Genomic DNA, 25,882 nt, shown 5'->3' with positions numbered 1-25,882 from the left:
ACATCATAGCCCATGTCCCGGGGGACTTCGAGCACCACAGACATGCTTTAGCTTTAGTGACACCACAGTGCCGCTGTTGCAGCAGACCGAGCAGTCAGTGCCATGAAAATGTAGCTTGAGGACTCCTGGCCATGGCCAGCTGGATGATGTGGTATCCGAGTAGGACTCCGGAGGCCTCAAAAGCCTCCGGAGGCCTCAAAATGAACACTGATCATAATGCTTCAAGGACATGGACAAGTGAAAGTCCCTTGCACAAAGCTTATCCAGCGCTAGCGTGATCCCTATCACAGTAAGTGCAAGTGCAGCTGTGCAGGCCAGCGCTAGCCTTTATGCTCAATCATGTTGCCGGTGTCTGCATCTCTCTGCCCTGCAGCTGCTGGTTTTCTGAAGTTTTCTTGGCGCTCATGCTTAAGCTTACGAGTCTGCACGCAAGCCGCAGGACGATTGATCAACCATCGATTAACCTTGATATCTCAAGGTTACATGCGCATCGAACACGCAAGATGATTCCAGTGTATATATTTCCACTGAATGCACTGAAACAAGTGGCTACCTCTGTACGCACGACCTGAAGACTGGCAAACAAACATGAAGCTGCTCCAACAGAAACTCTCAACTCTCTGCATCACAGCAGGTTAGAAGGTGCCCACAGGAAGATCTCTCGGAGAGTTGTTTCTGTAGCTACAGGAACAGGTCTACAGCTACTTAGCTGGCAAGCCCTAAATGGCATTTGCAAGCCGCTGCAGCACTGCACTAAATGTACAGAAGTGACACTGCCAAAGCCTGCACGCTACTTTTGGTCATAAAAGCACGCTTCAAGTAACAGAGAGACAAAATTTTCACTACTGTACCTTGTCCAGGATGAATATCCCACTAATGGTGGCACAACATAATGTACAAAGTTATGCAACATGCAATGTGCAAAGTATTCACTCACAAAGAATGGCACATTGATTCGCCAGCTGTGCATCCTTGCTAGCGGCGCACATGTGCCGCTGTACAGCCGGCTGATCATACAAACAGCAAAGCGCCTGCCTTCCAAAAACTTGCATCTGCACTAGCCAATGTACATGGCCGCATGGATGGCTCTCCTGCTACAAGGCCTCAATTTGCCGCTGCTCAGCAAATTCTGCCAGCTGCTGCATAAATCCTGCGCATAACACATCATTTAATTTATTGCAGAGGGCACAATGCATTCACACATGCTGCTGCCAGTGTGACACATGGTAGAGCAACTCACAGCTCTACCAGAACAAGAAATGCCAGCATAGTATCACTTCAATGCTATCGTTGACTTCACCCTCAAGGGCAAGTAAGGTGAGCACCTGTGTTTGGACGCGCGCAGGGCCGCACACTCAAGACTAGCTGGTAGGCCTCTGCCAGGTTCATCCCCTTGCTCGCGCACAGATATGCAATAATGAACGCCACAGATCGGCTCTGCCCAGCATAGCAGTGCACCAAAACACCTCCTCTCCTCCTACCCTGCACACATTGCCAGCACCCATTCAGCACGCGTCTCAACCCCCCAAGCACACACTATAAACCAAGAGGGACTGCCAAGCTCAAGAAAATCAATTGGAAGTCTGGACTGCATGCACACAGTGCGGTGTTAACTGGCGCACCCGCGCAATGAATCTGTTGGTCTCAGCAAAGAAGCTGGAGATGTCCTCGTCGACGTCGTCATAGACCGGCACGCATTTGTAGCGGAAGTGGTGACGGTGGAAGCAGGGGACAATTGGTGAAGCATTCAGCACATGAGTCACCCCCCGCTTCTGCAGGCCCTCCAAATTGCGCGCTGCCCCCAGTGAACCTGCACCAGTAGGTATTTTTTGTGAAGAAGAGATATTTTTAATAGAAAGTAATGGCCCCAGTGCTGCAGTGCCTTTTTATTGCAGCTTGCCTGCAGACGCATCTTGCCCCTCTAGGCAGGGAAAGCGTGTAATGACAACAATAACAGGCCCCAGCAGAGTGTGATAGAAGGAGCACTGTTCAAGTGGCACTGTGAGGATGAAGGGCCTGCAAGGAAGGACAGAGTATGCATTGAGAGCAAGCTGTGAAGGCTCACCGACATAGAGGCCATCCAGCAGCATGCAGGGCTCGCTGTCGCTGTTTGCAAAGCGCCGCACCAAGAAAAGCTTCTGAATGGCCGATTGACGCTGTGCCATGTCCTCCTGCGAGTTCGAAAACCAACACTTTTATGACAAATTCATTGAGGGTCCCGACCTCCCTCTGCAGCACTGCCCTCAACACAGGCCTGGATTGCGGTTAGGGGGGCCACAAGGAGTCCTGGAATATGCCATAATCGAACATGAGGATACTAGCCACCAACGGGTAACATCCACGGGAAGCTTCCCAGAGAGTCACAGGGACATCAATGGGCTCAGATCGCAGTGTGACTGCCGACCTGGACTCCAAAGACTGTCTGGGAGGAAGCAAAGCAAAGAAGGACCAGAAATGGGCCAAGCCTTCCATCTTCAACAGAATGAACATATTCCATGGACTTATGGATACTCATTTAAAGGCGTAAAAGATATAGAAGTTTGGAACAGGCTGACAGTGACATTAGGGACCTGGCATGGTACGTGTGTATCCGTGCCGACCAAGAAACGTGCAGAAGCGGCTCGACAAAACACCACAAGTGCGCAAACATCCCTAGATGACCTCTGTGGATCAGTGCGTGAGATCTTGACCCCGGAAGGGGCTGGTAACAGATTCGTTCAGTGAGACATGTACCTGCGCAAGGGAGCTGGAAATCACCTCGGAAGCTCCTGCTGTCTCGCGCTTCTCGCTCTCCAGATGACGCGATGCAGCAAGCATGATTGCTGAGGGAGCTGCCAAATGCCTTCGCTGTCTTCCTAATACGAAGCGGTCCGAGGGACCTCAACCCTGAGAAATGCTCTCTCTAGAGAACCGTATTCAGCCCGCAAGCTGGCCCGTAGCCAGTGCACACCCGGGCTGCTTCCAGAAACAGGACTGGCGGATTCAAAGGCGGCCTGGATCTTGCTGTGCTTGAATTGAGATCGATTTGGAGGAGCTAGGAGAACGTGCACAGGACAGCGAGGATGATTCGCAGCTGGGGGCGTGCCCTCCTGCTAATGCTGATCCCCACGTCAAGATTGATCTGCCACGTCGATTTGGAACAGTCAGAAGATCTGAAATTGATGTAGAATTTGAACGTAGCTATTGTCATCACGAAAGGGGTGGGGAGCAGAGTTCTAGGATCAAGGTACCATCGTTTGGGGATCTGGGGCCAGCTGCAATGCAGATCTCGGCTAGCTACTCCATGTCTTCTTTGGGAATGCGAAGCAGGGTGAGAATCATTGGATAAGTTTAAGAAAATATCGGATGAGACTCATCCAAGCAGAGCTTGGGCAATTCATGTACTGCAGTAAGCCATGTCTGAGGGGTTGATATTTTTTCACAATTTCTTCCTCTGCTGCTTTCTCTCAGGACCTGTGCAAGGAGTCCTTCTACCTGTCCCCAAAGAAGATCACGCAGAGGGTGCCATTCCAAGGCACCAACACCCGATGCTCGGCTGGGGACTCAACAAGTGAGCCCAGCAGGCGGCACATTTTGAGCAGCGGGCTGGCAGTGGGTGGTGGCCTCTTGCTAGCTGCAAGGTACTTTTGCACACGGCCAAACTCCCTTCAAGAGATGCTGCTGGGACCATAACAATAATCATGGCCTCTTACACAGTAAGGCTGCATGCAGGGGGCTGCCAGCCATTGCAGTGGATGCAGGCGCAGCAACGCAGGTCAACAAGCTCTTGTGTGATGTGGAATGTTTGGCAAAGCTGGACAGCATAGAGGCGCAAGAGACCAAGTCTGGGCTGCGCTATAAGGACATTATTGTCGGCAAAGGGCCCAGCCCTCCCACAGGCTACCAGGCATGTTCAGTGACTCCTGTACTGACATATCCAGCTGCTCTCAATGCATGTCTGTTTGGCATGAGATTACTACAAAGCAGATATCAATGGAGGCTGACAGCTGATGTTTGCGGCAGGTGACGGCGCATTATGTTGCAATGACTCCCAATGGGAGGGTGTTTGACAGCAGCTTGGACCGGGGTTTCCCATATGACATCCGAGTTGGCGCCGGGCAGGTGCGTGGCAAAGCATGCTCCATGCTCTGAGATGTCTTCCCAATGCAGAAACTAATTCCCATGTTTGATCCTGTGACATGGGAAATAGTCACTGTTATTTACATGATTGAGACATGAGTCACGCGGGGGCAGATTGTGGCCGGGCTAGATGAGGGCATTGCCACGATGAAGGTCGGGGGCTTGAGGCGACTCTACATCCCTGGGAATCTGTCATTCCCAAAGGGGCTGGCTTCCGGGCCTGGGAGGTATGCTTCTGCGTATCGGATAAGCACTTGCATAGCATCCCACCAATGGAGCTGCCTTTGAAGGTTGCTGAAGCTTACAAGCAATTTTCTGTCTTGATGATGAGCTGACCTTTAGGCCTGGCTTTATCTATGCAGGCCACGCGTGCCGCCTGCTTCACCAGTTGTTTTTGACGTTCAGCTTCTGTACATTCCCGGTGCGCACACAGATCCCAGCTGCTAAAGCTTGCAGCAAATGAAGTGCGTGCTGTAGAACTAATGAAGAGGCAACTCTGCCACTTGGAGAGGCCTCTCAGGGTCTGCGTGCCTGCTTTGCTCTGCTTGAGCATTTGTTCCCCTTGCACCAGTCTTTTTTTTCTACTTGCATTTATGTATAAAGCCACACGGTAGAAGATTCTGGTGTTCATATCATTTCATTCTGATGTCATGCGCAGGGCTTGACTCTGACGAGGAATGAAGATTATATCAGCTGTCGACGGTGGAGAGTGCAATTTTGGACCTACTTAGATGGGGAGCCTGGCATTTTGAAAGTTCATGCATGGCCGGGGTTTGTTGAGAAGCCACAAGCTTGTGTGGCATTCGTCTCTGAGAGCTGAAAGATTTTCATTGCAATGCAAGAAACAATCACAAGCTTGGTGCCTGACAAATAATAATATAGCGCATACATGCAGCAATTAGAGATGTTATCTGATTTCTCAGACGACCCATGTGCAGTGAGCCATCCTGCTAGGCATCTGCTGAATATTGCTAGCATTTTATAGGAATATTCTGGAAGATCCTAAATGGTGGATACAGACACACATGGTGCACCCCAAAGCCACCCCACCTTCAGACCCGATCTGAATGTAATTAGTGTACATTGTCCAAACGACGATGTACGTCTGTAAGCTGGTGTCAACAGTCCAGAGCACGCTGCGCAATATTGCAAGTGCATGCCTCTGGCAATGAGGCCAGATCACTTCCACGCCAGGTCACCCAGCCGCGCCTTGACCCAGGGCGCTGGCTCTATGTTGCTGGGGTCTCGCCGGTTCTCCTGATAGAAGTCGGCCCAGTAGGTGTGCTGGTGGGGAGACAGCTTGTTCTGTGCTGTGTCATAGATGACCAGGGGCTTGAAGCCCTTGCCGCCATCATGCCTCCGCCTGCAATGTCATTCCAGGCAAACTTCAGCATGAGTATTAGCAAACCTGTGGCCTACACTGCCAGAGGACTTTAAAATGGATTTCCGTGAGAGTGGGAACTGTATTCAACCAGCAACGCAAGGGACCATAGTTGTCAGGTTGCGTGTTGAGCTGTATAGTCATCCTCTGCGGGGATCTCAGTAAGCAAAATGACGAAGACACTTACTTGCGCTCCTGTGGATATGCAAGTGGCCACTGCACATATCTCACGCCATCCACGACAGTGTCCCAGGCAAAATGGGTGTGCCCAAAGATGTGCGCCATGGGTCGCAGCTCCTCAATGCGCCGTTGGATGTAATCACTGCCAACTGCCTTTGCCAAATTGGGCTGGAAGAGCATCCGTTTCTCTGGCAACAAAGACTGCAGCGAAACAGGTACCAGGTGCATCTCATTTCAGGTGCATACAGAAAGTGCTTGCCAGCACTACTTACTCCGTAGTGGGAATCATCAATCATTAAATACACAGCTTGTGGACCACAAGGCAAGAATGCAGGAAGGTGCAGAAGCTTATCCCATGTACAGGTCATATTCGCACCTGCAAGGGCAAGAAATGAGAGAAGGTTAGGAGTGGGGATCTGCTCCCACTCTCCTCCTCTTCCATCTCTAAGTTCTCTGCCAGATTGCTGAGAGCGGGCTCATTGAGGTTGTCAAAATACTCTGCTATGGAGGTGTCGTGGGAGGTGGGTATGCTGCTCGGCCACCGGCAGGCATGGAAGTCCACCATCACCTGCATGCCAGCAACTTGCATTAGTCCCATCAATCCCACCACAACCTAGCTTGAACTGCACAGCAGCCCATGATGCCCAGAACGCATGACAGAAGAGTCATCAGAGCTACAATGTCAGCAAGGCAGCGGCGTGCCTTCTCCACAGCAGGAGCCCCGCGCAGATCTGGCTCCCTGTCAAAGGAGGCATGGTACCAAGAATATATGGGAGCAATCCAAACGCCCCCAATGCGCGCCGGCTCTGTGTGCACCCCCAATTCCCTGCAGAGGTCCTTGATCACCTCCAGCTTCCCTGCATGCACGAGCAGCACAGGCTGTCAAGCACTTGGCAAGACTACCACACGTTCTCCGCCATTAGATTGCGATGGAGCCAAGGCTTGGGGAGGGATATGTCATGGCAGACAGGAAGCTACTGCACCTAGAGAGTCCAGCACGCCTCGCTCTTTACGCCGCACCCACAGGTCATGGTTTCCAGGCACGAAGAATACATGCTCGAATTTTCTGACCATGAGCTCGAATGTGGACCTCAGAATCGCCTGATCGTCTGATATGTCGCCAGCCAGGATCAGGGTGTCCTCCTGGTAAGCGTTCTCTGACAGTGTTTCGCACCTATGGCAGCAACACACCACCATGAGCAATAATCTATTGAAGAACATGGGCCCAGTGTAACGGCTTCCGTCAAGCAACTCACCATTCCATATTTTCTTTGTAGTCTGCATGGACATCCGAAACTGCCCATATTCGCATAGCTGTGGACCGATCCGGCGTGGAGCTCTGCAATCTTGCTTGTTCGTTCTTTCCTTTATCGTTCGCTGCTATCTTACTAGCTTTCCTAGTGCTCTGGAGGAGACTTGGAGCCTGGCCAGCTCCTATTGACTCTCTGAACTGCTTGCAGGGCCTCTCTCTTGGAGTTGCAATGGAGTTAGGACTTCGATGTGAGCCCGCGAGCATCAGCAAATGCACTCAAACTTGCAGCACCAGCCTGCATGTGCTGCTCTCAGAGCGCTGGTTAGTTGAGGTCCCGATCACAGTCTTACACAACCGAACTGGCACGCACACTTCCGTAAGCTGCTTTGCCTGCCTGTGATTGTTGATGGAAGTTCTTAAATGTTCAAACGCATCTCCTGTGAGCTGCCTTTGTCGCAATTACACATTGAACTTTGGACTGGACACATTGCAAGGTTGCAAGATGCTGACGTGATCATCATATCCCTTCAAGTCCAAGACTCATGATCATCTCGATCCTCGCTGCACGGAGTACTTCAGGCAGACAATATCGTGTCCTGAACAAATGCCTGACTTCCACGCGGTCCAGTGTTTCCAGTGCAGCGTGTTCCAGGTTGGTGTCCGCTTACATATTTCAAGATGGCACAGGATGCAACAGCACTTCACGAGCATGGAAGATACATCATCCCACAAAATCCATGAGACTGAGGCTGGTTGTATTCTGCAGGTACAGCAGGTCAAGAAGGTGGCAAAATTTTCCTGCAGGCTATGTGAGGCAAAACAATCAGTTCAGCAGGTGAGCATTTCTTGGGTGCAACATGCTGGTATGATGTTGATCTCCAAACAAGGTTGCAGATAACGTCAGATACACTTGAGAATCAATGCCTTAGACAGCAGCAGGTGGAGACAGCAGGACGTGGCCAGCAAGGTTTGTCCTTTTGGCAGGTGTACGCCATCAGTGGGAAAGCATCAGACGTGCGCGGTGTGGTCACTAAGCTCAACGCAAGGCGACAACAGGCTGACGAGGCACGCGATCAGGCGCTGATCAACGGCGCTGACAAGGACGACCATGACCTTCACAGTCATGTGGAGCAGCATGACACCGCAGGGACGGCTGTGGCTTGGCAAGACTACCTCGAAGAGGCATGCACCCTGTATGTTTGCGTGACCTCCAGCCTTCTGCGCTATGCGGCCATATACGCCCTTCAACAGACACGCGCCCCATGCGCATGCCTGATACAACATGTGAACTTATATAGTGTATTTCATGCTGCCCTCCAGGAGGTTGCTGCAGACACGGCTGACATAGCGGAGCAGCCCCCGCTGCCGGGCGCCGCTTGCTATGTCACCGAGCTGCCAACATGTCAGCGTGGTGCCGGTAAAGGTAAAGAACGCACTGCTGCAGCTGCATCTTCATCAGGTGATGCACTCGCACGCTCTCTGTCGCTCTGGGAGTAAAAAAATGGGGCATGATGTCGTGCTACATAGAATATACTTCATAGACAGACATAATGAACAGTGCATGGCTGCATTGTTGCAGGCCGGCGGGACTTCGACAAGGCAGAAGAAGCGATGCTAAGAAAGAGGCAGCGGCCAGCAGATTCGAGCGGCAGGGGATTGTCTGCGTTGCAGAGCAGGAACAGCCACAACAGCCAAGATGACTGGCAGAGAAGGCCCCACCAGAAGCTCTGCCAGCCAAATGGAGGCACCTCATTGCAGGTGCAAGCTCATGCTCGAGGGCCTTCCCACAGCAGATTGCTTCCACTTGCTGGCAGCGCCCTCTTGGGTCCTCGTCAGCCAGACTACAGACAGCCAGCAGAGCCCAGCAGACAGCACACCAGCACCGATGCCCCAGGCAGTGTGCACTCATGGCAGCTAGATGCAGCAGCGCGCGCTGGACCGAGTATGGGGCAAGCAGCAGTTGTGGAGGCGCCCTCAGGTGTGCAGCAGAGCAAAGCAGGGAAGGCAGGTTCAATGTGGGATGCGTTTGATGAGGATGATGCATTCCCAGAGGCAGACCTTGGCACAGATGACAGAAGTGAGCATGCTGTCATGGGAGACACAGGTGCAGACAGAGGGTCAGCAGGCAGCTGGATGCAACAGCGCTCTTTGGTGAATGGTGAAGAAACACAGCAATTTACAACATCATATGATTGAAAACCTCTAGAAGACCAGCAAGGCTGAGTTTGATACGTAACACAACTGACATGAGACAGGAGACGCCCACCATCTGTGCAAAATTTTGTATCATTTACAGGCCGGCTGATTTTGCTTGGAATATACTTGCACCAACCAGACTACTTCTAAGCAATCGTGCGGGATGCTACGGTGGAATTTCACACAGTCTCAGGCACACCTGCCAGCCTATTAACATTCTGAGAGAATACGTGCAGTGAGCGCGTTCTATCATAGCACACCACAACATGCTGCCCCGCCACATGCATCACTGCCAGTCCCTTCAGAGCATTGCTCTGCTCCTCCAAACCAGTTTCCTCGACCGCACAAACGCCTAGTTTTGAACCATCATGAGCCCTGACGGCAGAGCTTCTGCCCTGCAGTCTCCCAACAGGGAGGATCCTGAGCCCAGATGGAACCTCGTCAGAGCTGGCGTCACTAGCCCTCCCTGATGCCTCCAATTGTGATGCATCAGCGCTGCCACTCGCCTTGGGGCTTGAATGCTGCTCCTTCCCAGCAGTCTGCCGGAATCTCATGGGCACCTGCCAAGCATGTAGCAGAATAATTTGAGAAGAAGCTCAGCAGCAACTGATCAAACACCGAATACAATTCACTTCACAAACAGCACCACTGTACGCCAGTGTGCACAGCACAACACAACGCAGTATCTAAGAATACCACAAGAAGCTTCCCGCAGAGTAGGGTCTCTGATACAACAAAGGAAGCTTCCAGAATCAGCCATTGGGAGCGCACCAGGCCACCCTTCTCCACCTTGACGAGCACGAGCGCCGTCGACGGATGAGTCAGCAGGATACTGTCATCCCCCAGCCACTCGAGCAGCGTCGGCCCGGTGGCGTCCGGCTTCACGGGCTGCCCCGGGAGAGAGGCCGGCGCCGGCCGCCAGCCGCCGCGGCCGTCCGCGCCGTGGTCGATCGCCGCCAGCCGCGACTCATACGCCGCAGCGATCCCTTCAGCCCCCACCTCCTTCCCACCAGCTTCCTCAAGCTCGTCAGCCCCTTCCTGCCCCTCCGCTGTTCCATCATATGTAATTTCCCCTGCAGGTGCGCCTCCAGCCCCCTCATCCTTCCCACCAGCTACCTCAAGCGCATCAGCCCCTTTTTGCCCCTCCACTATTCCATCTTGGGTAAACCCCCCTGCAGGTGCGCCTCCAACCCCCACCCTCAAGCCAGGCGCTGCACCGGTGAGCGCCGCCGTCCCTTCCTGCGCCTCCCTTGATGCATCATGCCTAATCCCCCCTGCAGATGCGCCTTCACCAGGTTCCTGCTGCGCTGCAGCGTGGAAGGCTGTTGGCAGGGAGGCGTCCAGGGGGCTGTCCTGCTGCAGGTAGAGGAAGAGTGCGCCGCCCCAGCAGGCCACGGCAAGTGCGCTGCCATTTGGGGAGAAGGCCATGCTCGTGACTCGCTCTGCCGGCACTTGCACCTGCGCGCACGGATGTAATGGGTCAATGTAATCCAGGAGAACAGCCTTCCTCGTCCCCCAAATGCAGTTGCCGCATTGTCCTCATGCACCAATCGACATACATAAATCAACATCAGAATCCCTCAGAATACTGATGTCAGCTGCATGCATTGCTCTGTGGCTCTCCCAAAATGCCTGACAAGATGTCACAAGGAGAGCATATCAGTACAGGCTCAAGGACAGTGCAGCCGACGCATGGATAGCGGCGAGTTACCTGCAGCTCTAGTGTGGCGCTGCCGTCCGCTGAGGACATGTCCCAGATGCACAGCTGGCCGCCCAAACCGGCCGCCGCCAAGTGCCGGCCGCCAGGGCCGAACCGCACCGCGCACACGGGCCAGAGGTGACACAGGCGTCCCTCCTGCCGCGCCTCCCACCGCCCACTCTCCTGCAGCATGCAACCCCTTCTACATATTTCTGCATGTACCCCTGGTGAGTGCCTCTGCACACACTTGTGACTAGCATTAAAAGGAAAAATCTGGCATGCATGATTAGAGATAAGGGCATGTGCATTGGGGAATGGGCTGTGTGCGCACCTTGGAAATGGATGCACTGTACAGGATCACGCCAGGGCTGCCAGCGACGGCTATCCTCAGATGGGCTGGATCGCCGTAAGCCATGCTGATGCACACATCCTGAGTGCATCCACAGTTGCTCACAAGTAATAATCAACTAAGGGAGAATGCGAGAACAGCACTGAGCTACTGTTGGCAGAGGTGTGAGCATCAAGCGCCAGAATAGAAGAGGAACATAAGTACCTTCGGCCAGAAGAAGAGGGGTGACTGCAGGACTAGAGTCAAACCATTACTGGGATCCACCTGTAACCAGACCGAAGTCTTTCATGTCATTGCATTGCACGCCGGTGTCTCTTGCTGCACAAATGTGGCATTTCAAGCATGGCAAATGCATGTGGAGAGCGAGGCAGTTGATCACCTTGTACATAAAAAGAGCACCGTTTGTAGCAGCATGCGCCGTGAGGAGATACTCTCCATTCTCACTCCAGGCACATGCAATGATTTCCAACACCTTCTTCCAGCACAGCCGCTGCACCTGACAAGCAATTCAATGGTCTTACCACACACTTGTAAGCAGAAGCAAAGACAATTTACACTTCAAGTGGACATGCTTGCGTGGTTTCATCTGTCTTGCTGTGACAGTGCTGCATGTTATGAGGGACAATAAGGAGGCAAGTGCAAAGCTCACCTCAGAGGCCCTCTTGTCTGGGTTGCCAATGTCCAGCACCACTAGCTTGGCTGTATCACACTGCAGAGCCACCCAGGAGCTGCCTGGCCTCCAGCTTATGCAGTTGTGGAGGCCTGCTGTTGGTGGGGAGCCTATGGGCCACTTCCTGTGTGTTTCTCCTTGTCTTGCTGCCTCGTCCCACATTGTTTTTCTACTGATCACTACTAGTGCACGAGTGCAAAGATCTAGGGAAACGGCAGCGCAGCTGTGAACCAAAGCAAGCCCAGGAATGTACCAAAATGTTACACAAATGGAGAATTTCTCTCGGTTTCAATCCCTATGGACATAGCCAGACGCACAGATGTAACTTCAAGCTAAGTATCTCACCGTATCTCGTGCTTTTTCCACAAGATGCTATTGACAAGGAGTTGTGGCTGCCACGCCATTTTCAGATTTTTAGTGGCGAGGAGCCATTTGCTGCTGTCTCAGACTATATATTTTATTCATAAAACCCTATTCTCTCTTTCTGCAAACAGCCCCGTCTGTCCCAGAACAGCTTGATGCACAATTAGCAAAAAAATGTCGTGCAGCTGCGGTCTGTAAGAGGTCACTGGAATGCTACAGCCCGGCACCGCTCTCGGCCGTCGGCGCTGTCTCTGTGAGTGGCTGCGTTGCTTCGGTGGCAGCCTCCTGGTGCGGCTGCTGTGGCTGTGGTTGCTGCACCTGTGTTTGTTGAAACAGCTGCTGGGCGGGCGCCTGTTGGAAGAAATGTGCCTGTGGGTTCCCCTGTGCACGGTTACACATCAGTCAAAACATTTGTTCGAGACCATTGGCGCAAAGGTCATCAGCATACCCGTTTGGGTCCTGCCCACCTCGTTGCAAATAAGCCAGTTGCTACCTGGATTGAGTGCAGGACACTCGGGTACATGCGCACACTTTGTTGATGCACAGGAACATGCATCGCCAGGATGCCAAGCACACGGGAGACGGCACCTGTTGCTGGGCGAGCTGCGCCTCCTGCGCCTGGCGCTGCCTGGCCGCCTGCTGCGCGATCACGGCCGCGAATTGCGCGTAGTTGGCCTGGTTCAGATGCCCCGGCACCGTGAAGCCTGCCGGCTGAGACGCCTGCACCCGTTCAACACCTCAGACTCAGTCTCTCCACAGTCGCACGAACCACCCACAACTGTTCTTGTGCGCAGCCTTCGCATGTCGGTGACATGTAGCAAGCTTGTTTGTTTCTGAGGGCCTGAGCCAGATTAGCCACAACAGTCCTGTCACCATGCACAGGTGCAAGACTGGGGTTGTGCAGGCAAACTTCACAGTTTAATTCAGGGAGAGACAGAGGCAGGCGCAGCGTGCCTGGGAAGATGCAAGCTGAGCGAAGGTGGGGTTCTGCAGCTGTGCAGCCGGGAAGTGGCTGGGCAGCAGCTGGCTGGCCTGGGCTTGGGCGTGTGCCTGGGCCTGAGCTTGCGCGGCCTGTGCTGCCTGCGCCTGCGCGAGCGCTGCTGCAAACTGGGACGCCTGTGCGAAGGCCGGTCCAAAGGGGTTGGCCTGGTTAAAGGCCGGCTGGTAGCTTCCTCCCTGCTGCTGCTGCACCGGGAGAGCGGCGGCCTGTACGCAACAACACACGCTTCTCTTCATCCCATTGCTGACCCAAGTCGACATCGTTTGGACACCAGACAACAGCACAATTGACATAAATTTCCTCTCACAGAGAAATGCATGTGGGATTGATGAACAGTGTAAATTTTAGCATTTATGCATGAGCGGGTGGATCCCACCTGCTGGTATTGGGTGGCGGTTGGCTGGGGCAGCTTCTGGGGCTCTGAGAAGGCAGGGTGGGCCTTGGCAATGTAGGGAGCCTGGGCCTGCGGCTGCTGTGCGTAGGGCTCTACTGCAGCAGTACCTGTCCAAGAGGCCATGCAGAATCTCATTGGTCCTGCTTCGTTGGCAGCACTTACAGAGAGCATTGAGAGGTTGGCGAGGTACTTGAGGAGATACAGGAGTGCATGGACCTCACCTGGCTCTGCAGGGTTGCCACTGTCAGCAGGCAAGCCTTCCTGGGGACCCTCTCCAACGACCTGGTCAGCGCCCTCGTATGGGTGGTGCCGCACTGCCTCCTCTGCCTTCCTCTTCTTGACCTGCTCTGCCTTGCGCTTGGTCTTTTCTTTGCTCTCCTGGCGGAAAGCTGCACCACGAAGCAATACAGATCTTGAAAAACATAGCTGATCGGATATTTCCAGGCCTCCCCTTGGCCAACGTAAACACTTTGAAGAGAACTGCAAAGGCTCTGATCCAGCAAGCAAGGGCTTTGGTACAGATAGGTCAACCTTCAAGGGCGTCTTTTGTGGGGGGCACAAGCTCTCCAAAGTCTAGATCTTGAAGGGCCGTGAAGACATCCTCGGCGCTGATAGTTTGGCGTTTGGCTTCCTTGCAGATATCGTTTGCAGCTGATGTGAGGTAGCTGACGAATACCTGGCAAGAGGATGAATGCAATCTAATTAGATACTTCATTCCAGAAGCAAACAAAAGTCAGGCAAAGAATACATTGCATGTAGGATCGGAATATAGATGTCGATTGAATTAATATGAAAAAAGTTGAGCTCCGCTTTACCATACCTTGGCGCTCTCAGAGAAAGCAAGCAAGGCGTCCTTGTTGATCTGGATGTCCTTCAAGGGTTCTCCGGATCCAGACGAGGCCAAAGTCTGATTGACTTTGTTCTTGACAATCTTCTTCACGAGTCCGCGGGGCAGGTCTGTGTCCTTCTCCTCCGCGACAGTCTTGAGTGCCGCTGTGGTCATCTCGCCTTCAGCATGCGACAGGCCATCACCGATGCATCAAAGTTCTATGGCTCCTTCCACAAAAGATGGTGCCAGCATTTGAATGTTAGCAACGCCGTCGACTTCGAAGCTGGTATTGCGGACGTCACTCTTTCCTTTGAGCCAATCGGGGCGTTCCGGTTAAGCCCATGTGGTTCATGCCGCGGTGAGTCAGTGCAAGAGCTCACCTCGTTCTGGTCTTCTCTGAAGTCTTCATTTGAGGCTTCTTGTCTTGTTGTCTTGTATTCTGAGGAGGCTATAGGTGTCTGGCCAGGTGGGGGTTGACTGTGGGGGACGCTAATTTCAAAGGCGAGCGTTGAAGGGCCCATTCGAGGGAAAGGTCGTTTAGGGCTGTCCATATGATGTCGTTGCGTTTATTTCAGCCCCCTCCTGGCTCCTACAATGGTAGATTACGCGGTTGTTTGCCAGGAAGAGGCCTCATCGTGATGCCGGGCTGTTGGGGAACGGCTCAATCTTGCAAAGCTGCCGTAGCCTCTTTCCAACGCAGACCAGATAAGGGTCCTGCGCGACATCTAGTTCTCACATCAGCATCGTCTGGGAGCGAAACTTTTCCATGGCAGACGGTTGGACGAGCGCTGACAGGGACTCTCCTCTCAGCCTTGCTGACGATGAACGGCCCTTCCTACGCGTCGGCCGTTTCCCTCTCCACCGACCTCAAGGGCCAGGATGTCGTTCGAGAGACGCTCCATGAAGCATGGGGTAAGATGCTCGAAGTGCTTAAGGCTCTACTGTAGTTTCACTCATTCCTTGGTGTGCTGAGACATCTTCCCACCAATACCAGCAGCAACGCCCAGCTTCCGAAGCCGCCCTGCTGATGCACTAACACATCAAGTGTCTCGTGAGGTTGATTTCAGTAAGATTTGGAAGGTGCAATGCCCTGCTGAATGCTCTCGCTTTGCCTTACTGCAGAGGCGGTGGATGAGAAGTTTGTGGACCCTTACAGCAAGGAAGCCTGGAGCGAAGCTCTGCAGGTGCGGCCTTCTCACCCTTTTGAGTAATGCAGAATTGGTTGGAGTGTGTTGAGACCAATTCAATTGAGCTGAATGACTGCGGGTGGGTGTCACCGCATGTCTTGCCACTCAAAGGTTTGACCGGCACAGGAGTCCCTTGCGAAGATCTCGCATACAGCGACAAAGGAGGAGGGATACGACGTGATCCAGCACATGCTGGCAACGCTCGGTAAGCTGCCATTCAAGATCCAAACCCCTTGTGGATGAAGCCCTAGACAAATTCGCCCTGACCATTCTGCCTTGCAGAGTTGTGACTTGTTCAGTGCAATAGCAGCCCACAGAGCGGACAGAAGCACCAGGATCTACACATCATATGACCCCAGTCAAAGATGTGCCGTGCCACAATAAGGCGAAGAAGGACCTGACAAGAACCCAGCATCCCCTCACACCCTGTATCGCAGCGAATGTGACACGACCTGCATTGGGACAGTACATTAAGACATGCATGCATCTATCGGTGACAAGAGAAGGGTGCAAAACAGCTGAGCTGGCATGCCCGAGTCACCGCCGGTGAATCCGATTGTGTGGGACTGAGTCACCGGTGAACCAAAAGAGAACATATGGGCAGCAGGTGACCGTGTGCCAAGGCAGTGTGCCAAGCCACCTGGTAGGCTAGAGAGGCACAATTTAACTATCGGTGCTTCTTGGACCTAAAAGCTGGCCGTCAGGGCCAATATGTGACAGTCAGTGTGCCGAGGCATGCATGCATGTGCCGGCAGGTGACCGGTACACTCGTCTGCTGCCGCCGAGCCAGGCGCGGGCGTTTGAGGCGGACACGACGGGGCAGGTGGTGCACGTGGGCTTGCAGGCGCAGCGCGCAGAGACCGAGGCCGGCCCCTTCATGCGCGTCAGCTTTGTGCTCACCGGCAGCCCCGCGCACGAGGCCGGCCTGCGCGTCGGCGACATCCTGCACACCGTCAACGGCCTCCCTGCCGCCACCCTGGACCGCACGTGAGTCCTTCTTTTGTGCTGAAGCTCTGCCTTCCTTGTGGCAATTGTGGAAGTATAATGGGGTGATCCCAGCTGGGAACAGTGCTGAGATGTTGCTGCTCAGCAAAGCTGGGGACAGTGAGCAAGTTGCTGACACATATGAGGGCAGTTGTAGTCTGTCCCGGAAATTGCAATTATGGCCTTTTCCCCAGAAGGTATGCATGGTATTTCGGTAAACATACACGAGGCTTTGTTGGTGCGTTGGGCTGTAGGGACTTGACAGCGATGCTGCACCAGAGCGTGCATGTCGAGGTGCAGCAGAGCCGGCCGCAGGTGCCCATGGCCATGCGCAACCTCTACCTGACCGCTCGACCCGTTGAAGTCTACCCAGTCATCCACAGCCTCCTGCCCAGGCAAACCCCTATCTCCTGCTCACCGAACCTGCCTCTTGTGTACACTAGGGGTTATTAATAGAACAAGAGTGATCACATGACGTGGTAGAGCGGTCTGGAGAGTGACGAGTGGACTGACCCAGCATCATGGCCAGGCATCTGATCGCTTGCGCAGTAGAAAGAAGTGATCACACGTACATGCAAGACAAGTGATATATAAATATGTGCAAACGCCATCCAAGTGAGTCCTGTGGTTTCCATATAAAGAAGTTCATCCACTCACCAACAGCAGCAGCACATTACCAGGCCTGTCATTGCCTGATGGAGGCATTGGATTTTCTGCAGGGAGGATGGAGGCCTGACAGGGTATTTGGCGATCCAGTCCTTTGGGACAAACACCGCGCATGACACATCGGCTGCCATCGCTAAGCTGCAGGCAGAGGGCGCTTCTGCCTTCATCCTGGACTTGCGCGGTAATTCGGGAGGCCTGGTCAATGCAGGCAAGTTGCTTTCATGCCACCACAGCATGCAAATTCCTCTAGGACATGTCAGTCATGGGAAGGTCTAGCCTTTGTAGATCGCAGGGACATTTGACATGTGTCTAAACTACGGGTCATGTCAAAACATGGCAAGGTCCTAGACGTTGCAAGCCGCAGGGACATTTAAATTCTTGGTCTCGGTGCTTGGCGCCTCGAGTGATGGGGGATATGGTGTGCAGGCCTTGATGTGGCCGGTCTGCTGAGACATCAGAACGACGTCTTCTGCTACGTTGCCCACCGGGACGGCGTGTATCACCCCATCTTTGTGGAGTCTGAGGGGCCGGCTGCAGCGTCTCCCATGGTATGCCTGCAGCTCTCAAGGCTTCCTTTTGCCAACCCCCACTTTGCAACATTTGCTGGCTTTTGAGGGTCTTTGTGTGACGTTTCATGGGCACCTATTGCATGCATGTCCTTTGCTGCTTGTACTCCATAAGTACCGTACAGCAGCAAGCAACTCTCTCCGTAAGCAGCGCATGAGTTGCCTCTCTATTCTCCCTTGAGAGCATGGCATATTTAAGAGGCTAATTGGTGTTGAAAGTGACCAGAGGACGCCTGCAAACTGACTTTGCTGGTGTCATTCAACCATTCACATTCCAGCCATCTGAGTGCTGATGAGATGACCGACTCTGCTTCCCAGAGTCAACGTCCAACATGAAATCAGTGCATTCTGCGGCAGGTGGTTCTGGTGAATGGAGGCACTGCATCGACGAGTGAACTACTGGCTGGGTCGCTGCATGCGGGCGGGCGCGCGGCCACGATCGGGGAGCACACGTTCGGCAAGGGGCGCACGCAGAAGGTGCTGCAGCTGCACGACAAGTCCACGCTGCTTGTCTCCAACTCCCTCGTCACCACTCCTGCCCTCGAGCGCATTGACAAGGTGCAGCGCCACGTCACACCAAATCTCTCTGAGGATTTTGGTGAATTGCCCATTACAATAAAGATCATGCAGCCCCGTACAGGTCAGGGCATCTCTAAACACAGTGACGTTGTAAAGCTCACCTGTCTGTCCTTGCATGAAGATGTGCCGGCAGTGGCAGCATGCCTGACAGCGCTCTGTTAAGCAGCTTTGCGCACGACACTGTACTCATTGGCCTGTCTCATGTGCTTGTTCCGTCCTCTCAGCTGTTCATCTAATGATCAATTGATTGCTGCAGAGTCGATTGAGCAACTCTATAGGAATTGCATGTCAGGGCAACAGGATGACTCCGTGGCCAATGCAAAATGCAGGTGGGCTTGGAGCCGGACAGGCTGTGCAAGACGGGCAGCGGCCCTGCGGACGCCCTGAAGACAGAGCCACTGGAACCAGACACCCTGGCCAAGGACCTGCAGGCCGACCAGTGTGTGCGAATGGCACTGCAAGCTCTCAGCTCAGCTTCACCACCCAGGGCTTGAATCTGCATGCAAATACATAGAGCCACAGCCTAAAATCGACAAAATTTGGAAAGGGGGGATCTTCTACATAAACGGATGGAAGATGAGCAGCGTGCCGGTGGCTTGCAATCCTATTTCACTGCTATCCTGCCTCTGTACATGCAGGTGTACACTACCAAAATGGCCCAAAATGTGGATTTACAGAGAAAACTTGTGTGATGCTGTACGAGAAGATTGTGTGTGCTGCCTCAATTTGCAGCATCGTGTACCTCTACATTACAGCAGCTCAGCTTCGGGCATTTCTATGCTGCATGCTGGCGAAAGGCTGCCCCCCAATACAACCATTGCTGTGCTGTTTTAGGGACAGCGCATGTGTACCATCGTCTAGAATTTTGCAAGCACTGACATTGCTTTAGCTAAGCAGATTTTACAGCAATCAGCTGAGATGATAGTTTTGAAGGCTGCCTGGGACAAAATGTACCATTTATAAGGTGCCTGCGCCGATATGGGTCACTGGCGCTGTTGGGATATATATATGTATATATCGATCGATTCTGCTGAAGACCGTTGAAGAACTGAGCTGCATTTGATGTACATCATGCTTTGAGGTTTGTCTGCATTGAGCCCTTGGGAGAGCACTTGTGCCATGCAGAGGAGAGTGTACATATTGATAAGAGTCAGACTTGAATGCAGAATTTGTGTGGTGCCAGCAAAGAGCAGGGATGGACTGTTTTGCGAGCAACAGAGTATCCTTTGGCAGCTAAGCTGACGACAACACTCTCGACAGACGTGGAAATGCCCTGAGTAAGCACAGATGTAAATGCAAGATTGATGAGCACCCAGTGATCCAGCAGATGGAAGTGTAAGGAGTCCAAACACGCAAGTCTCTTTTCTCCAATTACTTCCAAGCAACCCAACCCTGTTTCAATTTATGTGGCCAAGCTCTGATCAGTCGCATGAAAGAAAGCTCCATAGTATACTTTACCCTTACAGGTGGCATGGCAACGGTCCATTCTCAACAAAGCCATGGAAACCATGGCAAGCTTGCAACATAAATTTCTTGCTAATTGTAATTTCAACAAGGGACACTCAGGCCACAGCCCCATATCAATTCCCCGTTTGACACCCTTGCTGTGATGGACATCTTGAGACAACAATCATCCGGACAGGGCCTCTCTGGCAGTGCTGGCGCTCACGATCGCCTGCTGTATGGCAACGGCGGTGTCCGGACTGGGCAGCTGGTTGACAAGGATGCGCTTTGTCGCTGTCCACTTCACTCCTCTTATGACTGGGCAGCCCTGGTCGTGACACAGGCACATGTCGACAAATTGCCAGTCACCATGGTACTATGCAGCAGGTCTCCAGCAAGCCCTCTCCAGTAAAGCACGCAACTGTGCTGTCTGCTCTTGAAAGAAGCCGCATGCTGATGTGCAGAAGTTTGATGAGTCATTTGGCACATGCAACATGACTCACCTAAATTGTGGTCAGTGTTTGACTCTGCACATGGCCATACCTGATGCAGGCTCTCGCCATCGTTGCGACCATTTTCCAGCAGGTTGTACAGCAACAGTGCATCTCCCTTCACTGGCTTCACTGCAATCCCCTGCTGTGCGCACTTGCTGTATGCTGCATCGCCCACATGCTGCACACCAGTTGAGCACCCCTGAGCTTCTCTCTGTCAAATTTTTTGGCTTGGACACAAGATTTTCAGGATGACAAAATACTGTTTGCATTTAGAAGCCCCCATTGTGACCATTGTTCAGGCAGAGTGCATGAGTGTCATGCTGCCATAAAATATCCAGTCCCTGTAGTGGTAAGCAGGAGTTGTCGCGCACTGGCTGCATGGTTGAGTTGGGGAACACAGTTTCACCGCCCTCCACCACATCGGACAGATAAATGATCATGGTCGCGATCCTCTCATTGCCCAAGCGCGGATGCCACCAGTCATCCAGCCAATCCGTGTGCGGCGCTGATGCACACAGCAAAGGATCATTGACAAGGCAATTGCAAGAATACGTTCCATTGTTTTTTCAAGCTTACTAGCAGAGCTTTCAAAGTTTTCACTGCGAGGCAGCCCTTCCTCCCTCCTTGGCGCTCGCACTGTCTCTAATACCTTGCATTATACCTTGGTTCAGTTTCTGCGGCTGCACTGCAGTGGACATGGGGCAAGGAAGCACCGTAACCCTGGCCTGGCAGGTACTGCATGATGTGGAATGGTTCTCCATGGGCTGCTGGCAGGAAGGTGTAGCGAGCTATTCTGCGCTCAATCTGGTCTATGACATCGTCTGCAGACCCATCAATGTACGCCTCCTTATTGTTTCGCAACCTGCGCAACAGGCAAAGTCAAACATTCGCCTTGCGCCATTCTCAGATCAGAATATAATCCAAGGGGCAAGCGGTGCAGCAGAGCAAGGTGAAAGAAGCCTAACTTGTTGGGCACTTGTTTCTTGGTCTTAGCGTCCAGAACTGTAGCCTTCACCATGTTTGGGCGCGCGGCATTGATGATGTAATCGCATTCATCTTGTGATAAAAGGCCTCTGTACCTGCATGTGGGAAGTGTTCAGACAGGAAATGAAGTGTCTGGCAAGCTGCAGTGGGCTACTGGAAGAGGCTGCACGGGCACAAGGCACAGGATGCAAATCAACTTGGAAATTGGAGCCTCACAGAAATGCACGGGGATTCCAACTGATGCGTTCTACCATGAGCGAGGACTTTGCGGGCGTCTTGTGCTGGTATCTGCTCCATCAACACAAGCACCTCGTTCACAAGAGATGCCAAGGTTAATTCATTATTAGACTTCATGTGCACACTTGCAATATACATCACAACATTCTTTGATGACACAGCGTGTCCCAAACTCCCTACAGTGATTACAAGGAAATAAGATGGGTGGATGCGCACGACTCGCTCCATCCGATGACTTTGTCCTCTCTTTCAAATGCTCCTTGTCTGATCCCAAGTACGCCAACAGCCATAAGGAGGGCCAGGGCTGTCATGCAGACCCAACATCCCTGGCCCATCAGACTAAGACTCTGCACTGGGGCAGCTCGTCAGTGGAGGGATGCTTTCGCATGCATCTCTCTACCAGTCTTCTACTTCAAGATGAATCCTCCTGCCAAACTCGAAGTATGATATTGATGTCAGAAGAAGAAGAAATTAAAATCGATCAACCTTGGGCCCTAGAGCGGGGGTTTCCGACTCCCCTTGGTCCCGACAATGGAAGGGCAATACTCCTCTAAGATGTCGGAAGCCCGTGATCATGGCATGAAGCTTCCCACACTCCCACACTCTCAAACCTTGAAGAATAAACGTGACCTCGTAGCACCATGTTCGAGGCAAGATCGCTAATTCACTCGTCCAAGGCTTGCTGCTGGGCGCTTGTGAGGATATCTCGCCTCCCCACAGCAACGCATCAAGCCCCACACAGGAGGAGAGGTGCGATTCTTGCTTCTTCAATTATGTATCATGATATCACATTGAATGTATGACGGCCACTTGGGGGATCATGATGTAACATATCAAGGACATTCAGGCATCTCCATTGGTTGAGAGCATCCCACTTGTGCAGTGTGCCTAGATACCCCTCCTCGATCATTTCTTGCCCTCAAAATGCTGACGATGTGCTTGTGGCATGCAGCAATGCAAAGCAGGTGCGCTGCAGAGCCAAGCAGCAATGGGACAGGCTTTGACACAGGCCTGAACGCCTGTGTTGCCTCGGTGCGGCCCTCGAAGACCATGCTGCTGTCAGATCTTGCGAGCTCCCTGAAAGAGAGCGGCGTGGACGTCGTGTCGCTGGCAGCCGGCGAGCCTGACTTTGACACTCCCCAAGAGATCATCGATGCGGGCATTGAAGCTCTCAGGCATGCACTGGCATCAACCCTGCGTTCAGGATGCAAGGGCTCATGCATCCATGGCTGAAGAACCAAGCCCTGAGTGCACTGCATGTATCCTACTTGTGCCGATACATGACTGATGGCATAAGCATGTGTAATGTGTGAAGGACGGGCATCACGCATTACACTCCCAATGTGGGCACGGGCGCCATCAGGGCAGCACTTGTGAAGAAGCTGGCGGAAGAGAACGGGCTCACGTACGCTGCCAATGAGATTGTGGTCACTAATGGGGCCAAGCAGGCCATCTGGCAGAGCTTACTCGCCGTCTGCTCTCCCGGTGATGAAGTGCGCTCCTGACCTCCCTATTGCCCATCTTTGTTGCAGCTCTCTCCATCTTATATTGCTCAACACTGCCTCCTTATGCCCACCAGTACCTCCTTGCGCCTTCAAAACTGCATTGGATGACCATCTCTCATCTAAGGGTTCCTAGACTGTGTCCCCAAATTGCTTGCAGAGGTTGTGACCACTAATTTGAAATCCGATAGTCATCGGATAAGACTTAACCTCTGAGGAAGTGTTGCTACTCTGTGAGACTTGATGATGCTGCATCCAGGTGTTGATACCTGCGCCCTTTTGGGTGAGCTACCCAGAGATGGCCCGGCTGGCAGGAGCGGAGCCAAAGATCATAGACTGCGGCGCGGACGAGGGCTATCTTCTGACGGCCGACCAGCTGAGAGCAGCGCTGACACCAGCCAGCCGCTTGCTCATCCTGTGCACGCCCTCCAACCCCTCCGGCGCTGTCTACCCCCTCTCCAGACTACAGGTGGCGCTCCAGACAAGGCAGTACACCCTACTAACAATACATTGGCAACCTCTGGTGCATCCTTTCTCAGCATCACCTCATCTACCTGACAGCGTCATAATTTTGTCCAATTCAGCGACCAGCCATGTTTGTCAGGCTGAACAGCATTATTGTTGGAGCATCAACATGTTACAGTGTCAGACTATGCTTAAATGAATTTGCACCAGAGTGCATCCACAGAGTACAAGGAAGCGCGAGCGCCGAGAGAGGAGGAAGGGCTGCCTCGCGATTCAAATTTAATTGAAATTTGAGCATCTAAATTGGCATTGCAGGAGCTGGCAGAGGTGGTGGCGGAGCACCCGCGGCTGATGGTTCTGTCGGACGAGATCTACGAGCACATCATCTACCCGCCAGCCGAGCACCACTCCTTCGCTGTCCTCCCCGGCATGTGGCCGCGCACCTTCACCGTCAACGGATTCTCCAAGGCCTTCGCCATGACAGGTCAGTGCTTTCATAGATCTCTTTAAACAGCTGTGCACCAACCTCCCATGCATGCAGCTTCACCCTCGAGAGTATTACTCGTCACTGCCCTCCTGCGGCCACATATTGAGGTCAGGCCACCCCTCAGTCTGTGATTTGCGGCTAAACTGCCTTTATGCCGGTGCTTGACATTGGGCCTTTGCCATGAGAGGTCCATGCCTGATTCCCCTCTGAGCAGCACTCTTTACTTGCCTGGCATGCTCGCAAGAGCACCACCCACCACAGCATGGCACCTCCCTGCTGCTCTGTCCTGGCCCCAGACAGGGCACCGGAGCCCTTAGTCCAGTACTTCTATAGATACACGGGTCATCAGGAAGCCAGGGTCCAAAGTATCGATTCTTCTCATGCACACGTCAGGAAGATGCCGAGTTTGAAGCCACTATACATGCTTTTGAAGTTTCGGGGCTGCTGGATCAGGTTGGCGTCTGGGCTATCTGGCAGCGCCGCGGGACTTCGCAAAGGCGGCGGCGATCGTGCAGAGCCAGACGACATCGGGGGCGTCCAGCATCGCGCAGCACGCTGCGCTGGCCGCGCTAGGCCTGGGCAAAGCGGGCGGGCAGCCCGTGGCAGCCATGCGAGCAGCATTCCAGGAGCGCAGAGTGAGTCCAGTCACTTCCAGTGACCCAAAGCTACTGGGTAGAACATCATCTTCAAAAATTTTTGCAGCCCTCCAGGTCACTGCTAGTGCAGTTGTCCCAGCCTGCAAGTCTTCTGCTTCTCTGATGAACTCGAACGCCCTGGGCACCCGTGCAGTTGACAGCGGCAAGCAGGTCAGAGTTGGTTTGTACGTGCGCAGGATTACGTGATGGAGCGGCTGCAGAGGATAGAGGGAGTGCGCGTGGCAGCACCGGACGGCGCCTTTTATGTCCTGCCGGACCTATCAGCGTTCTTCGGGACTGACGTGCACGCTGATGACTTTGGTCCAATCCCTGATGCAGACACCCTCTGCAGGTGCGAATGGGCTCCCCGTCGACCTGATTCAAACCAGAACATACATGAAAGTCAACGCCAGAAGTAGAGAGGAATTCGGTTATCTCTGACGGTGCCTCTTATTGCTTGAGGCAAAAAGAATTGATATCTGTTTTGGAGCATGCGAAATTGATGCTTGTGTCCTGATCTGATGCAGGTATATTTTGGAGAAGGGGAATGTGGCTCTGGTGCCTGGGGATGCATTTGGGGCGCCAGCGTGCCTGCGGATATCATATGCAGCCTCTCTGGAAACCCTGCAGAAAGGTCTGGACAGAATAGAGGGGGCACTCACATCTGCTGCTCTTCACAGACCGGCTCTTGCAGCTTCCCGGTAACAGTGCCGCTATACGATTGATTTGCATTGTTTTGGCTGGTTGGAAAGGCAGTCCAGGCACTATCAGTACTGGAAATACCACTGATCAGACATGTACATTGTTACGTCACAATATTGGAAGAGCGCTCTGGCATTGTGAAATGATCATGGGTGATCAGGAGTATGATACTATCTGAGACGAGTGCACTGCCCTAATGCCATACAGTGTATGATCATGCAATATGGTCAGCGATAGCATCACACAACGGCCAGTGCACATCTTAAAGAGAAAAAGTCATCAATGCCTTCTCAATTGACTGTGACGTCAGCATTCTCCTTTAGCAAACGAGATATGCTGACATCGAGCTCCTCTGCCCAAATTGTCTGGGTCGACCCTGTTGCAAATGCATCTGCAGTGCACAGAATTGCTTATACCAGACGATAGAGGCAAGGTACTTACACAAACAAAGCTGCAAATAAGGAGGCTGCAACACATCCCAGCTGGGGAGCCAGCAGATGATCTGCTGCAGCGGCAGAT

The 25,882-nt window shown here is 53.0% G+C and overlaps 8 protein-coding genes across 8 annotated transcripts; 4 read left to right on the top strand and 4 right to left on the bottom strand.

The window, feature by feature from the left end:
- Window positions 1-1,094: 1,094 nt before the first annotated feature.
- On the bottom strand, window positions 1,095-2,817 carry COCSUDRAFT_66023 (phosphatases II; the record flags this gene model as incomplete). The annotated part of the gene is made up of 5 exons (XM_005648129.1): window positions 1,095-1,150; window positions 1,326-1,482; window positions 1,623-1,810; window positions 2,066-2,171; window positions 2,734-2,817. The coding sequence occupies 5 exons, from the start codon at window positions 2,815-2,817 to the stop codon at window positions 1,095-1,097; spliced, it is 591 nt and encodes a 196-aa protein (XP_005648186.1).
- A 325-nt stretch (window positions 2,818-3,142) lies between these two features.
- On the top strand, window positions 3,143-5,208 carry COCSUDRAFT_47374 (hypothetical protein). The gene is made up of 7 exons (XM_005648128.1): window positions 3,143-3,310; window positions 3,451-3,620; window positions 3,712-3,904; window positions 4,003-4,101; window positions 4,234-4,346; window positions 4,482-4,540; window positions 4,778-5,208. The coding sequence occupies exons 1-7, from the start codon at window positions 3,260-3,262 to the stop codon at window positions 4,798-4,800; spliced, it is 708 nt and encodes a 235-aa protein (XP_005648185.1). The 5' UTR covers window positions 3,143-3,259; the 3' UTR covers window positions 4,801-5,208.
- A 114-nt stretch (window positions 5,209-5,322) lies between these two features.
- On the bottom strand, window positions 5,323-6,998 carry COCSUDRAFT_10340 (Metallo-dependent phosphatase; the record flags this gene model as incomplete). The annotated part of the gene is made up of 6 exons (XM_005648127.1): window positions 5,323-5,482; window positions 5,688-5,881; window positions 6,057-6,248; window positions 6,392-6,537; window positions 6,664-6,854; window positions 6,937-6,998. Coding segments are annotated over 6 exons (945 nt in total), but the record flags the coding sequence as incomplete, so codon positions are not given.
- Window positions 6,999-7,536: 538 nt separating this feature from the next.
- Window positions 7,537-9,278, top strand: COCSUDRAFT_63167 (hypothetical protein; the record flags this gene model as incomplete). The annotated part of the gene is made up of 6 exons (XM_005648126.1): window positions 7,537-7,584; window positions 7,917-8,087; window positions 8,253-8,349; window positions 8,512-8,690; window positions 8,847-9,036; window positions 9,268-9,278. 6 exons carry the CDS (start codon window positions 7,537-7,539, stop codon window positions 9,276-9,278), a joined length of 696 nt encoding a protein of 231 aa, XP_005648183.1.
- A 29-nt stretch (window positions 9,279-9,307) lies between these two features.
- COCSUDRAFT_63166 (hypothetical protein) lies at window positions 9,308-14,606 on the bottom strand (the record flags this gene model as incomplete). The annotated part of the gene is made up of 14 exons (XM_005648125.1): window positions 9,308-9,463; window positions 9,566-9,688; window positions 9,900-10,586; window positions 10,840-11,010; window positions 11,159-11,257; window positions 11,556-11,672; window positions 11,826-11,938; window positions 12,437-12,590; window positions 12,798-12,913; window positions 13,145-13,415; window positions 13,586-13,698; window positions 13,825-13,992; window positions 14,135-14,279; window positions 14,424-14,606. The coding sequence occupies 14 exons, from the start codon at window positions 14,604-14,606 to the stop codon at window positions 9,308-9,310; spliced, it is 2,616 nt and encodes an 871-aa protein (XP_005648182.1).
- A 647-nt stretch (window positions 14,607-15,253) lies between these two features.
- Window positions 15,254-18,908, top strand: COCSUDRAFT_63165 (ClpP/crotonase; the record flags this gene model as incomplete). Its single annotated transcript, XM_005648124.1, has 9 exons — window positions 15,254-15,344; window positions 15,555-15,616; window positions 15,746-15,824; window positions 16,375-16,606; window positions 16,858-17,037; window positions 17,323-17,450; window positions 17,696-17,817; window positions 18,193-18,393; window positions 18,744-18,908. The coding sequence occupies 9 exons, from the start codon at window positions 15,254-15,256 to the stop codon at window positions 18,906-18,908; spliced, it is 1,260 nt and encodes a 419-aa protein (XP_005648181.1).
- Window positions 18,909-19,779: 871 nt separating this feature from the next.
- Window positions 19,780-22,014, bottom strand: COCSUDRAFT_53414 (hypothetical protein). Its single transcript, XM_005648123.1, has 7 exons — window positions 21,789-22,014; window positions 21,552-21,623; window positions 21,317-21,430; window positions 21,065-21,213; window positions 20,723-20,856; window positions 20,401-20,529; window positions 19,780-20,185 (listed from the first exon to the last, which is right to left on the bottom strand). The coding sequence occupies exons 1-7, from the start codon at window positions 21,905-21,907 to the stop codon at window positions 20,045-20,047; spliced, it is 858 nt and encodes a 285-aa protein (XP_005648180.1). The 5' UTR covers window positions 21,908-22,014; the 3' UTR covers window positions 19,780-20,044.
- A 512-nt stretch (window positions 22,015-22,526) lies between these two features.
- Window positions 22,527-25,644, top strand: COCSUDRAFT_66020 (PLP-dependent transferase; the record flags this gene model as incomplete). Its single annotated transcript, XM_005648122.1, has 7 exons — window positions 22,527-22,537; window positions 22,888-23,065; window positions 23,334-23,543; window positions 23,855-24,023; window positions 24,480-24,661; window positions 24,859-25,013; window positions 25,189-25,644. The coding sequence occupies 7 exons, from the start codon at window positions 22,527-22,529 to the stop codon at window positions 25,364-25,366; spliced, it is 1,083 nt and encodes a 360-aa protein (XP_005648179.1). The 3' UTR covers window positions 25,367-25,644.
- Window positions 25,645-25,882: the final 238 nt, after the last annotated feature.

Source organism: Coccomyxa subellipsoidea (genome assembly GCF_000258705.1).
Source record: "Coccomyxa subellipsoidea C-169, whole genome shotgun sequence".
Taxonomy (NCBI): domain Eukaryota; kingdom Viridiplantae; phylum Chlorophyta; class Trebouxiophyceae; family Coccomyxaceae; genus Coccomyxa; species Coccomyxa subellipsoidea.
The sequence above is the reverse complement of the archived record's forward strand: the minus strand, read 5'-3'. Positions and strand labels throughout refer to the sequence as shown.